Consider the following 17,083-nt stretch of genomic DNA (forward strand, 5'->3'; position numbering starts at 1 on the left):
AGTAAGCAATTTTCAGGGAACACTTTTGCCTCATGAGCGTTGCTTTCAGAACTACTGGCTAAAAAGTATACAAAAGTACCAGAGAATCTCTTTAACTTACCCTGGCTATAGTCAAATCCACAAGACTACATATCACAAACCAGAGGAGGCTGGTGGGAGAAGATATAGGAGGACAAACTCATTGTAATGGCTGGACTTTAATCAATTGAATAGTATCAAACATAAGGAAACCACGTTTGACTCTGTTCCATTCATTCTCTTCCAGTCATTATAATGAGCCCCTCCTCCAATTTATTTATTTATTTATTTTATTTTACCTTTATTTAACCAGGTAGGCAAGTTGAGAACAAGTTCTCATTTACAATTGCGACCTGGCCAAGATAAAGCAAAGCAGTTCGACAGATAAAACGACACAGAGTTACACATGGAGTAAAAACAAACATACAGTCAATAATGCAGTATAAACAAGTCTATATACAATGTGAGCAAATGAGGTGAGAAGGGAGGTAAAGGCAAAAAAGGCCATGATGGCAAAGTAAATACAATATAGCAAGTAAAATACTGGAATGGTAGTTTTGCAATGGAAGAATGTGCAAAGTAGAAATAAAAAATAATGGGGTGCAAAGGAGCAAAATAAATAAATAAATTAAAATTAAATACAGTTGGGAAAGAGGTAGTTGTTTGGGCTAAATTATAGGTGGGCTATGTACAGGTGCAGTAATCTGTGAGCTGCTCTGACAGTTGGTGCTTAAAGCTAGTGAGGGAGATAAGTGTTTCCAGTTTCAGAGATTTTTGTAGTTCGTTCCAGTCATTGGCAGCAGAGAACTGGAAGGAGAGGCGGCCAAAGAAAGAATTGGTTTTGGGGGTGACTAGAGAGATATACCTGCTGGAGCGTGTGCTACAGGTGGGAGATGCTATGGTGACCAGCGAGCTGAGATAAGGGGGGACTTTACCTAGCAGGGTCTTGTAGATGACATGGAGCCAGTGGGTTTGGCGACGAGTATGAAGCGAGGGCCAGCCAACGAGAGCGTACAGGTCGCAATGGTGGGTAGTATATGGGGCTTTGGTGATAAAACGGATTGCACTGTGATAGACTGCATCCAATTTGTTGAGTAGGGTATTGGAGGCTATTTTGTAAATGACATCGCCAATGTCGAGGATTGGTAGGATGGTCAGTTTTACAAGGGTATGTTTGGCAGCATGAGTGAAGGATGCTTTGTTTTGCGAAATAGGAAGCCAATTCTAGATTTAACTTAACTCCCCCCACCAGCCTCCTCTGCCTTAAACTGTCTCGGGGATTCGGTTGTGGTTTTATTGAGGGTTTATCATCGACATCACATAACTACATTCTCCACATTGCAATAGTGATTTGTAGTTTCCTCAGATACCACTATAGCTAGCGTTTCCCTCTGTATACACCAGGTGGTGCCAATACGCCAAAAAATGCTATTGTTCTGGAATTGAATCAAAAGCATATCACATCTATACACTGTTCCTCTATGTCGTGACCTGTTTTTTGATACTGCTGCCACTGTTCTTTTCACTAATGAACCTTATTATTGAAAATGTCATACTTATTTTCTCTATAAGTATAACGTTTTTGGGGGGGTATAGCAAACTATGTATATTTTTTTTCTCTGAATATAAATGCCTGCTGTTTTTATTATGCTGAAACCAAATTGCTCTGCAATGGGCCAATAGAGAATCTGAATCAGCCAATTAACCATTGTTGGCTACATATGTTGAAAATGACTGTATCAAATATGTGTTATAACTAGCGTTTTCTCTCCTCACCACATCCGCTGTGACTGAGCAGAGATGAAGGATGCAGAGGAGACAGTGAGCAACACTGTGTGTATCTGTGTGTATATATGTATGTGAGTGTATGTGTGTGTGTGTGCGCGTGCATGCATGTGTGTTGAGAGACAAGGGGCTGTTCGATGGTGATTGTATTAAGCTAAACAATACAAGGTCGTCAGAAAAACATTTAATGGCTGAGAAAGAGAAAGGGAGATGGAGGGAGAGTTCGAGAGAATGGGAGGGAGAGATGGAGGGAGAGGGAGGGGGCGATATAGACAGGGAGGGAGGGTGTGAGGGAGAGGGAGGGGGAGTTCGAGAGAATGGGAGGGAGAGATGGAGGGAGGGAGAGGGAGGGGGCGATATAGACAGGGAGGGAGGGTGTGAGGGAAAGGGAGAGAGAGAGAGGCTGAGAGGGGAAGACAGTATCTGGTATTTCTAGTAGGCCTCGAGGAGGAAAGAGGAGAGGATGGGGGTGTGGCTTAGGTTATGACATTCACTGAGAGAGAGAGAGAGTTCTGTGTGTGTGTGTGAGAGAGAGAGAGGGAGAGATAGGGAGACAGGGAGGAGGGCTAAGTATGTATGTGACAGAGAGGATGAAAATGAGATGGGGACAGAGAAGAGGGCTGTGTGTGTAAAAGAGAGGGAGAAAAAGAGGGAAATATAAGAGAGCTGTGTTTGATAGAGGGAAGGAGAAAAAAAGAGATTGAGGGAGGGCTGTTTTGAGGATGTGCTTGAAAACGGAGGAGGGAGGAGGCAAAGGAGAGAACTGAGCTGAGAAAAATCTGTCTGATCCGCACACTGGTCTCTGCGATAGAGGAGAGAGGGAGGAGGAGAAGAGAGGCGGAAGAGAAGAGAGGATAGGAAGAAGAAGCGAGAGAACACAGGACTGCACAGGGAGGTACTGCTGTCATGGGTTGCGTTATTCATAGCTATGACAGAGGCGTGTGTATGAGTTTGTGTGTGTGTATGTATGTATGAACAATTATGTATTACACTGTTTGTGTGCATGCATGTGTGTGTGTGTGTGTGTGTGTGTGTGTGTCTGTGTGTGTGTGTGTGTGTGTGTGTGTGTGTGTATATGACTGCATTGACCCTGCGTTTGCTGATGTATGATAGATGGAATATGATGGTTAGACTATTAATGATGTAATGTTAGTGCAGAATTTTCAGTGTGTCCGTGTGTCTGTGTGTGTGTGTGTGTTTGTCTATATCTTAATGGTGTGTTTGTGGATGTGCATATAAATCGTGTCAATGAATGTGTTTAGGTGTGTGTGTGTTCATTCGTTTCATATATTGTGTGTGCACATGCACAGTTGGGCAATTTGACATGATCAAATGTTTCTGCGCATGAGCTCAGCTAGCCAACAACGCCATGACACTGCTTCATAATGTGTGTGTGTGTCACACTACTTAACAGCGTGATCAGGGATTTCTATTGGAGCAGATGTATCTGAGACTCTTCATATGATATACAGTATCTATAGTCTATCCACTGATGTTCCAGCCAGCTATCAGTGGATTAGCATGTGCTAGCCAGTTAGTTATAACAGGAAGCAACATGGAAGAGGTTCTAAAAGGCAAGGTGAAGCTGTCTGTTAGCAGTACAGGATGTGGCAGGGTGTGCGTGTGTTTGTGTGTGAACCCTAACCCTACAGCACTTCATAACCTTCATTATTCAGATTACTCATCGTCTCCCGATGCGGATGCGCAGGACTATGGTGGATGAAGGAACCAATCTACCTTTTCAGACTGCCAGAGTATTTATCTGGTCAATATGGCAGTGTGTTATGTCTGTTGTTTGTAACAGTGTGTTATATGTGAAAATGTGATTGCATTATAAATTGTATTTGAATATTTAAGGACTCTTTGACGATTAGTCCAAATGAGGACTAAAGGAGATAAAAGGAGATGAAATCTCCTTATCTCTCTCTCTCTCGCTTCCTCTTTCTCTGTCTTTCTCTCTCTCTCTTTTTCTTTCTCTCTTTTCATCTCTCTCTTTCTCTCTCTCTCTTTTTCTGTCTCTCTTTTCATCTCTCTCTTTCTCTCTCTCTCTTTTTCTGTCTCTCTTTTCATCTCTCTCTTTCTCTCTGTATCGCTCTTTCTCTTCCACTCTATTCATCCCCCCCCTCTCTCTCTCTCTCTCTCTCACTCATGTTCATCTGCTTAGACAGATTCATATTGGAGACCTGGAGGATCTATTGACAGGGTTAGAGGTCAGGGACTAGGCAGACATGATGACATCACATGGAAAGCTGAGGATGCAGAGAGGGAGTCTATATGAGTATGACTCCCAGATCAAAGGTGAGAACACATACTTTTCTGTGTGTGTGTGTGTGTTCATACATACAGTATACTGCATGTACTGTCTAACTTGTGTTGTCGTGTGTATGTTCATGTGAGTTCATACGTGTGTATGTGTGTACATGTGTGTTCGTGTGTGTGTTCATGCATGTACTGTGTGAACTTCTTTTGTGATCAAATGTTTTTTTATTTAGTATTAATAACTGTCAGCAAACATGAATACATACAAGCACAATTAGGTTACAACTCCCCTCCCCCATCCCAGCCCACCCGAGGACTTTAGGGATCAAATTAAATCAACACACATTGACCAGAAAAATAACAAATAAAAACTTAAAGCAGCACATTCAAAGTACCTTCTGTAGCTCCGTGAACGCACCACAGACACTGACTGTACAAAATATTAGGAACCCCTTCCAAATATTGCGTTACACCTCCTTTTGCTCTCAGAACAGCCTCAATTTGTTGGGGCATGGACTCTACAAGGTGTCAAAAACATTCCACAGTGATGCTGGCCTATGTTGACTCCAATGCTTCCCACAGTTGTGTCGAGTTGGCTGGTCGTGGATCTCTACTGCGAAAATAGCTTGTTCCATCTCATCCCTCAGATGCTCAATTGGATTGAGATCTGGTGACTGAGCAGCCCACTGCAGTAAGCTGAATTCACTGTCATGTTCGTGGAACCATTCCTGGACAATCCTAGCCTTGTGGCATTGGGCATTATCCTGCTGAAAGAAATGTCTTTTCAGATGGATACACTGCTGCCATGAAGGGATGCACCTGATTGGCAATGATGTTCAGCTATCCTGTGGTATTCAAACATTGCTCCACTTTTATCAAGGGGCCCAATGTGTGGCATAAAAACACACTCCACACCATCACACCACCATCACCAGCCTGCAATGTTGACACATGGCATGATGGATGCATGTACTCGTGTGGTCTCGATACCGTGGTCCTCCCATCAGTGTGAAACAGCAGGAACCGGGATTCATCAGACCAGGCAATGTTTTCCCAATACTCCAGTGTCCAGTGTTTTCATTCCTTAGCCCACTCCATCTGCAGATTGATGTTTTTTGCTGAAATAAGTGGAACTCTGTAAGGTCATCGGCTGCCATACCCCATTCGTCTCAAGATACAACAAGTTGTGCATTCTTTTATGGGTCTTTGGGAAACAATGTTGTAATGGGCTGTCTCCTCTCCTTTGTCTTCCTAATGTTTTGTACACCAAAAAAGTGAGTATACATTGATGGATAAAGAGTGAGTGTTGAGGCTTCCATCGTACTACAATCATTTTCTTGGCAGCCTTTAGGCCACCAACAAATCAAATCAAAGTGTATTGATCGTGTACACAGATTAGCAGATGTTATGACAGGTTCAGCGAACAGTGCAATACCTAGCATTAAAACAATTATTACTCACATAATCCAGCAAAATACAAAAAGCCATGACTAGAATACAGTTATACATATAAAGTGGGTGAAACAATATGTAAACATTATTAAAGTGACCAGTGTTCAATGACTATGTACATAGGGCAGCAGTCTCTTAGGTGCAGCAGGGTAGAATACCAGATGGAAGCCGGCTAGAACAGTGACTAAGGTTCAGGGCAGGGTACTGGGTGGAGGTCAGCTAGAACAGTGACTAAGGTTCAGGGCAGGGTACTGGGTTGAGGTAAACTAGGACAGTGACTAAGGTTCAGGGCAGGGTACCGGGTTGAGGTAAACTAGGACAGTGGCAAAGGTGCAGGGCAGGGTACTGGGTGGAGGTCAGCTAGAAAAGTGACTAAGGTTCAGGGCAGGGTACCGGGTGGAGGTAAACTAGAACGGTGACTAAGGTTCAGGGCAGGGTACCGGGTGGAGGTAAACTAGAACAGTGACTAAGGTTCAGGGCAGGGTACTGGGTTGAGGGAGGTCAGCTAGAACAGTGACTAAGGTTCAGGGCAGGGTACTGGGTGGAGGTCAGCTAGAACAGTGACTAAGGTTCAGGGCAGGGTACCGGGTTGAGGTAAACTAGGACAGTGACTAAGGTTCAGGGCAGGGTACCGGGTTGAGGTAAACTAGGACAGTGGCTAAGGTGCAGGGCAGGGTACTGGGTGGAGGTCAGCTAGAAAAGTGACTAAGGTTCAGGGCAGGGTACCGGGTGGAGGTAAACTAGAACGGTGACTAAGGTTCAGGGCAGGGTACCGGGTGGAGGTAAGCTAGAACGGTGACTAAGGTTCAGTGCAGGGTACCGGGTGGAGGTAAACTAGAACGGTGACTAAGGTTAAGGGCGGGGTACCGGGTGGAGGTCAGCTAGAACAGTGACTAAGGTTCAGGGCAGGGTACTGGGTGGAGGGAGGTCAGCTAGAACAGTGACTAAGGTTCAGGGCAGGGTACTGGGTGGAGGTCAACTAGAACAGTAACTAAGGTTCAGGGCAGGGTACCGGGTTGAGGTAAACTAGAACGGTGACTAAGGTTCAGGGCAGGGTACTGGGTGGAGATCAGCTAGAACAGTGACTAAGGTTCAGGGCAGGGTACCGGGTGGAGGTAAACTAGAACGGTGACTAAGGTTTAGGGCAGGGTACTGGGTGGAGATCAGCTAGAACAGTGACTAAGGTTCAGGGCAGGGTACCAGGTTGAGGTAAACTAGGACAGTGACTAAGGTTCAGGGCAGGGTACCGGGTTGAGGTAAACTAGGACAGTGGCTAAGGTGCAGGGCAGGGTACTGGTTGGAGGTCAGCTAAAAAAGTGACTAAGGTTCAGGGCAGGGTACCGGGTGGAGGTAAACTAGAACGGTGACTAAGGTTCAGTGCAGGGTACTGGGTGGAGGTCAGCTAGAATAGTGACTAAGGTTCAGTGCAGGGTACCGGGTGGAGGTAAACTAGAACGGTGACTAAGGTTCAGGGCAGGGTACTGGGTGGAGATCAGCTAGAACAGTGACTAAGGTTCAGGGCAGGGTACTGGGTGAAGGTCAGCTAGAACAGTGACTAAGGTTCAGGGCAGGGTACTGGGTGGAGGTCAGCTAGAACAGTGACTAAGGTTTAGGGCAGGGTACTGGGTGGAGATCAGCTAGAACAGTGACTAAGGTTCAGGGCAGGGTACCGGGTTGAGGTAAACTAGGACAGTGACTAAGGTTCAGGGCAGGGTACCGGGTTGAGGTAAACTAGGACAGTGGCTAAGGTGCAGGGCAGGGTACTGGGTGGAGGTCAGCTAGAACAGTGACTAAGGTTCAGGGCAGGGTACTGGGTGGAGGTCAGCTAGAACAGTGACTAAGGTTAAGGGCAGGGTACCGGGTGGAGGTCAGCTAGAACAGTGACTAAGGTTTAGGGCAGGGTACTGGGTGGAGATCAGCTAGAACAGTGACTAAGGTTCAGGGCAGGGTACCGGGTTGAGGTAAACTAGGACAGTGACTAATGTGCAGGGCAGGGTACTGGATGGAGGTCAGCTAGAACAGTAACTAAGGTTCAGTGCAGGGTACTGGGTGGAGGTAAACTAGAACGGTGACTAAGGTTAAGGGCGGGGTACCGGGTGGAGTCACTGCTCTAGCTGACCTCCACCCGGTACCCCGCCCTTAACCTTAGTCACCGTTCTAGTTTACCTCCACCCAGTACCCTGCACTGAAACTTAGTCACTGTTCTAGCTGACCTAAGGTTCAGGGCAGGGTACTGGGTGGAGGGAGGTCAGCTAGAACAGTGACTAAGGTTCAGGGCAGGGTACTGGGTGGAGGTCAACTAGAACAGTGACTAAGGTTCAGGGCAGGGTACCGGGTGGAGGTAAACTAGAACGGTGACTAGGTTCAGGGCAGGGTACCGGGTGGAGGTAAACTAGAACGGTGACTAAGGTTCAGGGCAGGGTATCGGGTTGAGGTAAACTAGAACAGTGACTAAGGTTCAGGGCAGGGTACTGGGTGGAGGTAAACTAGAATAGTGACTAAGGTTCAGGGCAGGGTACCGGGTGGAGGTAAACTAGAATGGTGACTAAGGTTCAGGGCAGGGTAGTGGGTGGAGGTCAGCTAGAACAGTGACTAAGGTTCAGGGCAGGGTACTGGGTGGAGGTAAACTAGAACGGTGACTAAGGTTCAGGGCAGGGTACTGGGTGGAGGTAAACTAGAATGGTGACTAAGGTTCAGGGCAGGGTACCGGGTGGAGGTAAACTAGAACGGTGACTAAGGTTTAGGGCAGGGTACTGGGTGGAGATCAGCTAGAACAGTGACTAAGGTTCAGGGCAGGGTACCGGGTTGAGGTAAACTAGGACAGTGACTAAGGTGCAGGGCAGGGTACTGGGTGGAGGTCAGCTAGAACAGTGACTAAGGTTTAGGGCAGGGTAAATCAAATCAAATCAAATCAAACAGATTTGATTTGATTTAGGGCAGGGTACTGGGTGGAGATCAGCTAGAACAGTGACTAAGGTTCAGGGCAGGGTACTGGGTTGAGGTAAACTAGGACAGTGGCTAAGGTGCAGGGCAGGGTACTGGGTGGAGGTCAGCTAGAAAAGTGACTAAGGTTCAGGGCAGGGTACCGGGTGGAGGTAAACTAGAACAGTGACTAAGGTTCAGGGCAGGGTACCGGGTGGAGGTAAACTAGAACAGTGACTAGGTTCAGGGCAGGGTACCGGGTGGAGGTAAACTAGAACGGTGACTAAGGTTCAGGGCAGGGTATCGGGTTGAGGTAAACTAGAACAGTGACTAAGGTTCAGGGCAGGGTACTGGGTGGAGGTCAGCTAGAATAGTGACTAAGGTTCAGGGCAGGGTACCGGGTGGAGGTAAACTAGAACGGTGACTAAGGTTCAGGGCAGGGTACTGGGTGGAGGTCAGCTAGAACAGTGACTAAGGTTCAGGGCAGGGGACTGGGTGGAGGTAAACTAGAATGGTGACTAAGGTTCAGGGCAGGGTACCGGGTGGAGGTCAACTAGAATGGTGACTAAGGTTCAGGGCAGGGTACCGGGTGGAGGTAAACTAGAACGGTGACTAAGGTTCAGTGCAGGGTACCGGGTGGAGGTCAGCTAGAACAGTGACTAAGGTTCAGGGCAGGGTACTGGGTGGAGGGAGGTCAGCTAGAACTGTGACTAAGGTTCAGGGCAGGGTACTGGGTGGAGTTCAACTAGAACAGTGACTAAGGTTCAGGGCAGGGTACCAGGTGGAGGTAAACTAGAACGGTGACTAGGTTCAGGGCAGGGTACCGGGTGGAGGTAAACTAGAACGGTGACTAAGGTTCAGGGCAGGGTATCGGGTTGAGGTAAACTAGAACAGTGACTAATGTTCAGGGCAGGGTACTGGGTGGAGGTCAGCTAGAACAGTGACTAAGGTTTAGGGCAGGGTACTGGGTGGAGGTCAGCTAGAACAGTGACTAAGGTTAAGGGCAGAGTACTGGGTGGAGGTCAGCTAGAACAGTGACTAAGGTTTAGGGCAGGGTACTGGGTGGAGATCAGCTAGAACAGTGACTAAGGTTCAGGGCAGGGTACCGGGTTGAGGTAAACTAGGACAGTGACTAAGGTGCAGGGCAGGTTACTGGATGGAGGTCAGCTAGAACAGTAACTAAGGTTCAGTGCAGGGTACTGGGTGGAGGTAAACTAGAACGGTGACTAAGGTTAAGGGCGGGGTACCGGGTGGAGTCACTGTTCTAGCTGACCTCCACCCGGTACCCCGCCCTTAACCTTAGTCACCGTTCTAGTTTACCTCCACCCAGTACCCTGCACTGAACCTTAGTCACTGTTCTAGCTGACCTAAGGTTCAGGGCAGGGTACTGGGTGGAGGGAGGTCAGCTAGAACAGTGACTAAGGTTCAGGGCAGGGTACTGGGTGGAGGTCAGCTAGAACAGTGACTAAGGTTCAGGGCAGGGTACTGGGTGGAGGTCAGCTAGAACAGTGACTAAGGTTCAGGGCAGGGTACTGGGTGGAGGTCAGCTAGAATAGTGACTAAGGTTCAGGGCAGGGTACCGGGTGGAGGTAAACTAGAATGGTGACTAAGGTTCAGGGCAGGGTACTGGGTGGAGGTCAGCTAGAACGGTGACTAAGGTTCAGGGCAGGGTACTGGGTGGAGGTAAACTAGAACGGTGACTAAGGTTCAGGGCAGGGTACTGGGTGGAGGTAAACTAGAATGGTGACTAAGGTTCAGGGCAGGGTACCGGGTGGAGTTAACTAGAATGGTGACTAAGGTTTAGGGCAGGGTACTGGGTGGAGGTAAACTAGAACAGTAACTAAGGTTCAGTGCAGGGTACTGGGTGGAGGTAAACTAGAACGGTGACTAAGGTTAAGGGCAGAGTACTGGGTGGAGGTCAGCTAGAACAGTGACTAAGGTTTAGGGCAGGTTACTGGATGGAGGTCAGCTAGAACAGTAACTAAGGTTCAGTGCAGGGTACTGGGTGGAGGTAAACTAGAACGGTGACTAAGGTTAAGGGCGGGGTACCGGGTGGAGTCACTGTTCTAGCTGACCTCCACCCGGTACCCCGCCCTTAACCTTAGTCACCGTTCTAGTTTACCTCCACCCAGTACCCTGCACTGAACCTTAGTCACTGTTCTAGCTGACCTAAGGTTCAGGGCAGGGTACTGGGTGGAGGGAGGTCAGCTAGAACAGTGACTAAGGTTCAGGGCAGGGTACTGGGTGGAGGTCAGCTAGAACAGTGACTAAGGTTCAGGGCAGGGTACTGGGTGGAGGTCAGCTAGAATAGTGACTAAGGTTCAGGGCAGGGTACCGGGTGGAGGTAAACTAGAATGGTGACTAAGGTTCAGGGCAGGGTACTGGGTGGAGGTCAGCTAGAACGGTGACTAAGGTTCAGGGCAGGGTACTGGGTGGAGGTAAACTAGAACGGTGACTAAGGTTCAGGGCAGGGTACTGGGTGGAGGTAAACTAGAATGGTGACTAAGGTTCAGGGCAGGGTACCGGGTGGAGTTAACTAGAATGGTGACTAAGGTTTAGGGCAGGGTACTGGGTGGAGGTAAACTAGAACAGTAACTAAGGTTCAGTGCAGGGTACTGGGTGGAGGTAAACTAGAACGGTGACTAAGGTTAAGGGCGGGGTACCGGGTGGAGTCACTGTTCTAGATGACCTCCACCCGGTACCCCGCCCTTAACCTTAGTCACTGTTCTAGCTGACCTAAGGTTCAGGGCAGGGTACTGGGTGGAGGGAGGTCAGCTAGAACAGTGACTAAGGTTCAGGGCAGGGTACTGGGTGGAGGTCAGCTAGAACAGTGACTAAGGTTCAGGGCAGGGTACTGGGTGGAGGTCAACTAGAACAGTGACTAAGGTTCAGGGCAGGGTATCGGGTTGAGGTAAACTAGAACAGTGACTAAGGTTCAGGGCAGGGTACTGGGTGGAGGTCAGCTAGAATAGTGACTAAGGTTCAGGGCAGGGTACCGGGTGGAGGTAAACTAGAATGGTGACTAAGGTTCAGGGCAGGGTACTGGGTGGAGGTCAGCTAGAACGGTGACTAAGGTTCAGGGCAGGGTACTGGGTGGAGGTAAACTAGAACGGTGACTAAGGTTCAGGGCAGGGTACTGGGTGGAGGTAAACTAGAATGGTGACTAAGGTTCAGGGCAGGGTACCGGGTGGAGTTAACTAGAATGGTGACTAAGGTTTAGGGCAGGGTACTGGGTGGAGGTAAACTAGAACAGTAACTAAGGTTCAGGGCAGGGTACCGGGTGGAGGTAAACTAGAACGGTGACTAAGGTTCAGGGCAGGGTACTGGGTGGAGATCAGCTAGAACAGTGACTAAGGTTCAGGGCAGGGTACCGGGTGGAGGTAAACTAGAACGGTGACTAAGGTTTAGGGCAGGGTACTGGGTGGAGATCAGCTAGAACAGTGACTAAGGTTCAGGGCAGGGTACCGGGTTGAGGTAAACTAGGACAGTGACTAAGGTGCAGGGCAGGGTACTGGGTGGAGGTCAGCTAGAACAGTGACTAAGGTTTAGGGCAGGGTACTGGGTGGAGATCAGCTAGAACAGGGACTAAGGTTCAGGGCAGGGTACCGGGTTGAGGTAAACTAGGACAGTGACTAAGGTTCAGGGCATGGTACCGGGTTGAGGTAAACTAGGACAGTGGCTAAGGTGCAGGGCAGGGTACTGGGTGGAGGTCAGCTAGAACAGTGACTAAGGTTCAGGGCAGGGTACCGGGTGGAGGTCAACTAGAACGGTGACTAAGGTTCAGGGCAGGGTACCGGGTGGAGGTAAACTAGAACGGTGACTAAGGTTCAGTGCAGGGTACCGGGTGGAGGTAAACTAGAACGGTACCTAAGGTTAAAGGTGGGGTACTGGGTGGAGGTCAGCTAGAACAGTGACTAAGGTTCAGGGCAGGGTACTCGGTGGAGGGAGGTCAGCTAGAACTGTGACTAAGGTTCAGGGCAGGGTACTGGGTGGAGGTCAACTAGAACAGTGACTAAGGTTCAGGGCAGGGTACCGGGTGGAGGTAAACTAGAACGCTGACTAGGTTCAGGGCAGGGTACCGGGTGGAGGTAAACTAGAACGGTGACTAAGGTTCAGGGCAGGGTATCGGGTTGAGGTAAACTAGAACAGTGACTAAGGTTCAGGGCAGGGTACTGGGTGGAGGTCAGCTAGAACAGTGACTAAGGTTTAGGGCAGGGTACTGGGTGGAGGTCAGCTAGAACAGTGACTAAGGTTAAGGGCAGAGTACTGGGTGGAGGTCAGCTAGAACAGTGACTAAGGTTTAGGGCAGGGTACTGGGTGGAGATCAGCTAGAACAGTGACTAAGGTTCAGGGCAGGGTACCGTGTTGAGGTAAACTAGGACAGTGACTAAGGTGCAGGGCAGGTTACTGCATGGAGGTCAGCTAGAACAGTAACTAAGGTTCAGTGCAGGGTACTGGATGGAGGTAAACTAGAACGGTGACTAAGGTTAAGGGCGGGGTACCGGGTGGAGTCACTGTTCTAGCTGACCTCCACCCGGTACCCCGCCCTTAACCTTAGTCACCGTTCTAGTTTACCTCCACCCAGTACCCTGCACTGAACCTTAGTCACTGTTCTAGCTGACCTAAGGTTCAGGGCAGGGTACTGGGTGGAGGGAGGTCAGCTAGAACAGTGACTAAGGTTCAGGGCAGGGTACTGGGTGGAGGTCAGCTAGAACAGTGACTAAGGTTCAGGGCAGGGTACTGGGTGGAGGTCAGCTAGAACAGTGACTAAGGTTCAGGGCAGGGTACTGGGTGGAGGTCAGCTAGAATAGTGACTAAGGTTCAGGGCAGGGTACCGGGTGGAGGTAAACTAGAATGGTGACTAAGGTTCAGGGCAGGGTACTGGGTGGAGGTCAGCTAGAACGGTGACTAAGGTTCAGGGCAGGGTACTGGGTGGAGGTAAACTAGAACGGTGACTAAGGTTCAGGGCAGGGTACTGGGTGGAGGTAAACTAGAATGGTGACTAAGGTTCAGGGCAGGGTACCGGGTGGAGTTAACTAGAATGGTGACTAAGGTTTAGGGCAGGGTACTGGGTGGAGGTAAACTAGAACAGTAACTAAGGTTCAGTGCAGGGTACTGGGTGGAGGTAAACTAGAACGGTGACTAAGGTTAAGGGCAGAGTACTGGGTGGAGGTCAGCTAGAACAGTGACTAAGGTTTAGGGCAGGTTACTGGATGGAGGTCAGCTAGAACAGTAACTAAGGTTCAGTGCAGGGTACTGGGTGGAGGTAAACTAGAACGGTGACTAAGGTTAAGGGCGGGGTACCGGGTGGAGTCACTGTTCTAGCTGACCTCCACCCGGTACCCCCGCCCTTAACCTTAGTCACCGTTCTAGTTTACCTCCACCCAGTACCCTGCACTGAACCTTAGTCACTGTTCTAGCTGACCTAAGGTTCAGGGCAGGGTACTGGGTGGAGGGAGGTCAGCTAGAACAGTGACTAAGGTTCAGGGCAGGGTACTGGGTGGAGGTCAGCTAGAACAGTGACTAAGGTTCAGGGCAGGGTACTGGGTGGAGGTCAGCTAGAATAGTGACTAAGGTTCAGGGCAGGGTACCGGGTGGAGGTAAACTAGAATGGTGACTAAGGTTCAGGGCAGGGTACTGGGTGGAGGTCAGCTAGAACGGTGACTAAGGTTCAGGGCAGGGTACTGGGTGGAGGTAAACTAGAACGGTGACTAAGGTTCAGGGCAGGGTACTGGGTGGAGGTAAACTAGAATGGTGACTAAGGTTCAGGGCAGGGTACCGGGTGGAGTTAACTAGAATGGTGACTAAGGTTTAGGGCAGGGTACTGGGTGGAGGTAAACTAGAACAGTAACTAAGGTTCAGTGCAGGGTACTGGGTGGAGGTAAACTAGAACGGTGACTAAGGTTAAGGGCGGGGTACCGGGTGGAGTCACTGTTCTAGATGACCTCCACCCGGTACCCCGCCCTTAACCTTAGTCACTGTTCTAGCTGACCTAAGGTTCAGGGCAGGGTACTGGGTGGAGGGAGGTCAGCTAGAACAGTGACTAAGGTTCAGGGCAGGGTACTGGGTGGAGGTCAGCTAGAACAGTGACTAAGGTTCAGGGCAGGGTACTGGGTGGAGGTCAACTAGAACAGTGACTAAGGTTCAGGGCAGGGTATCGGGTTGAGGTAAACTAGAACAGTGACTAAGGTTCAGGGCAGGGTACTGGGTGGAGGTCAGCTAGAATAGTGACTAAGGTTCAGGGCAGGGTACCGGGTGGAGGTAAACTAGAATGGTGACTAAGGTTCAGGGCAGGGTACTGGGTGGAGGTCAGCTAGAACGGTGACTAAGGTTCAGGGCAGGGTACTGGGTGGAGGTAAACTAGAACGGTGACTAAGGTTCAGGGCAGGGTACTGGGTGGAGGTAAACTAGAATGGTGACTAAGGTTCAGGGCAGGGTACCGGGTGGAGTTAACTAGAATGGTGACTAAGGTTTAGGGCAGGGTACTGGGTGGAGGTAAACTAGAACAGTAACTAAGGTTCAGGGCAGGGTACCGGGTGGAGGTAAACTAGAACGGTGACTAAGGTTCAGGGCAGGGTACTGGGTGGAGATCAGCTAGAACAGTGACTAAGGTTCAGGGCAGGGTACCGGGTGGAGGTAAACTAGAACGGTGACTAAGGTTTAGGGCAGGGTACTGGGTGGAGATCAGCTAGAACAGTGACTAAGGTTCAGGGCAGGGTACCGGGTTGAGGTAAACTAGGACAGTGACTAAGGTGCAGGGCAGGGTACTGGGTGGAGGTCAGCTAGAACAGTGACTAAGGTTTAGGGCAGGGTACTGGGTGGAGATCAGCTAGAACAGGGACTAAGGTTCAGGGCAGGGTACCGGGTTGAGGTAAACTAGGACAGTGACTAAGGTTCAGGGCATGGTACCGGGTTGAGGTAAACTAGGACAGTGGCTAAGGTGCAGGGCAGGGTACTGGGTGGAGGTCAGCTAGAACAGTGACTAAGGTTCAGGGCAGGGTACCGGGTGGAGGTCAACTAGAACGGTGACTAAGGTTCAGGGCAGGGTACCGGGTGGAGGTAAACTAGAACGGTGACTAAGGTTCAGTGCAGGGTACCGGGTGGAGGTAAACTAGAACGGTACCTAAGGTTAAAGGTGGGGTACTGGGTGGAGGTCAGCTAGAACAGTGACTAAGGTTCAGGGCAGGGTACTCGGTGGAGGGAGGTCAGCTAGAACTGTGACTAAGGTTCAGGGCAGGGTACTGGGTGGAGGTCAACTAGAACAGTGACTAAGGTTCAGGGCAGGGTACCGGGTGGAGGTAAACTAGAACGCTGACTAGGTTCAGGGCAGGGTACCGGGTGGAGGTAAACTAGAACGGTGACTAAGGTTCAGGGCAGGGTATCGGGTTGAGGTAAACTAGAACAGTGACTAAGGTTCAGGGCAGGGTACTGGGTGGAGGTCAGCTAGAACAGTGACTAAGGTTTAGGGCAGGGTACTGGGTGGAGGTCAGCTAGAACAGTGACTAAGGTTAAGGGCAGAGTACTGGGTGGAGGTCAGCTAGAACAGTGACTAAGGTTTAGGGCAGGGTACTGGGTGGAGATCAGCTAGAACAGTGACTAAGGTTCAGGGCAGGGTACCGTGTTGAGGTAAACTAGGACAGTGACTAAGGTGCAGGGCAGGTTACTGCATGGAGGTCAGCTAGAACAGTAACTAAGGTTCAGTGCAGGGTACTGGATGGAGGTAAACTAGAACGGTGACTAAGGTTAAGGGCGGGGTACCGGGTGGAGTCACTGTTCTAGCTGACCTCCACCCGGTACCCCGCCCTTAACCTTAGTCACCGTTCTAGTTTACCTCCACCCAGTACCCTGCACTGAACCTTAGTCACTGTTCTAGCTGACCTAAGGTTCAGGGCAGGGTACTGGGTGGAGGGAGGTCAGCTAGAACAGTGACTAAGGTTCAGGGCAGGGTACTGGGTGGAGGTCAGCTAGAACAGTGACTAAGGTTCAGGGCAGGGTACTGGGTGGAGGTCAACTAGAACAGTGACTAAGGTTCAGGGCAGGGTACCGGGTGGAGATAAACTAGAACGGTGACTAGGTTCAGGGCAGGGTACCGGGTGGAGGTAAACTAGAACGGTGACTAAGGTTCAGGGCAGGGTATCGGGTTGTGGTAAACTAGAACAGTGACTTAGGTTCAGGGCAGGGTACTGGGTGGAGGTCAGCTAGAATAGTGACTAAGGTTCAGGGCAGGGTACCGGGTGGAGGTAAACTAGAATGGTGACTAAGGTTCAGGGCAGGATAGTGGGTGGAGGTCAGCTAGAACAGTGACTAAGGTTCAGGGCAGGGTACTGGGTGGAGGTAAACTAGAACGGTGACTAAGGTTCAGGGCAGGGTACTGGGTGGAGGTAAACTAGAACGGTGACTAGGTTCAGGGCAGGGTACCGGGTGGAGGTAAACTAGAACGGTGACTAAGGTTCAGGGCAGGGTATCGGGTTGAGGTAAACTAGAACAGTGACTAAGGTTCAGGGCAGGGTACTGGGTGGAGGTCAGCTAGAACAGTGACTAAGGTTTAGGGCAGGGTACTGGGTGGAGGTCAGCTAGAACAGTGACTAAGGTTAAGGGCAGAGTACTGGGTGGAGGTCAGCTAGAACAGTGACTAAGGTTTAGGGCA

The 17,083-nt window shown here is 49.8% G+C and overlaps 1 protein-coding gene and 1 long non-coding RNA gene across 8 annotated transcripts in view; both read left to right on the forward strand.

Moving 5' to 3' along the window:
- Window positions 1–2,288: 2,288 nt before the first annotated feature.
- Window positions 2,289–17,083, forward strand: part of arhgap4b (Rho GTPase activating protein 4b) — a 36,204-nt gene continuing 21,409 nt past the window's right edge. For 3 of the 7 annotated variants that reach the window (XM_031793254.1, XM_031793252.1, XM_031793255.1), the window contains exons 1-2: window positions 2,289–2,698; window positions 3,968–4,101. In XM_031793254.1, the coding sequence (XP_031649114.1) occupies window positions 4,032–4,101 (70 nt within the window). In that variant the 5' untranslated portion in view covers window positions 2,289–2,698; window positions 3,968–4,031. The remainder of the gene's footprint in view (window positions 2,699–3,967; window positions 4,102–17,083) is intronic. The other 4 variants (XM_031793253.1, XM_031793256.1, XM_031793249.1 and 1 more) reach the window with 3 other exon arrangements.
- Window positions 14,118–16,703, forward strand: LOC116354345 (uncharacterized). Its single transcript, XR_004203562.1, has 3 exons — window positions 14,118–14,339; window positions 15,944–16,084; window positions 16,465–16,703. It is a non-coding gene; the product is annotated as an uncharacterized LOC116354345 (long non-coding RNA).

The sequence above is a fragment of the Oncorhynchus kisutch genome, linkage group LG17, assembly GCF_002021735.2.
Source record: "Oncorhynchus kisutch isolate 150728-3 linkage group LG17, Okis_V2, whole genome shotgun sequence".
Classification (NCBI taxonomy): domain Eukaryota; kingdom Metazoa; phylum Chordata; class Actinopteri; order Salmoniformes; family Salmonidae; genus Oncorhynchus; species Oncorhynchus kisutch.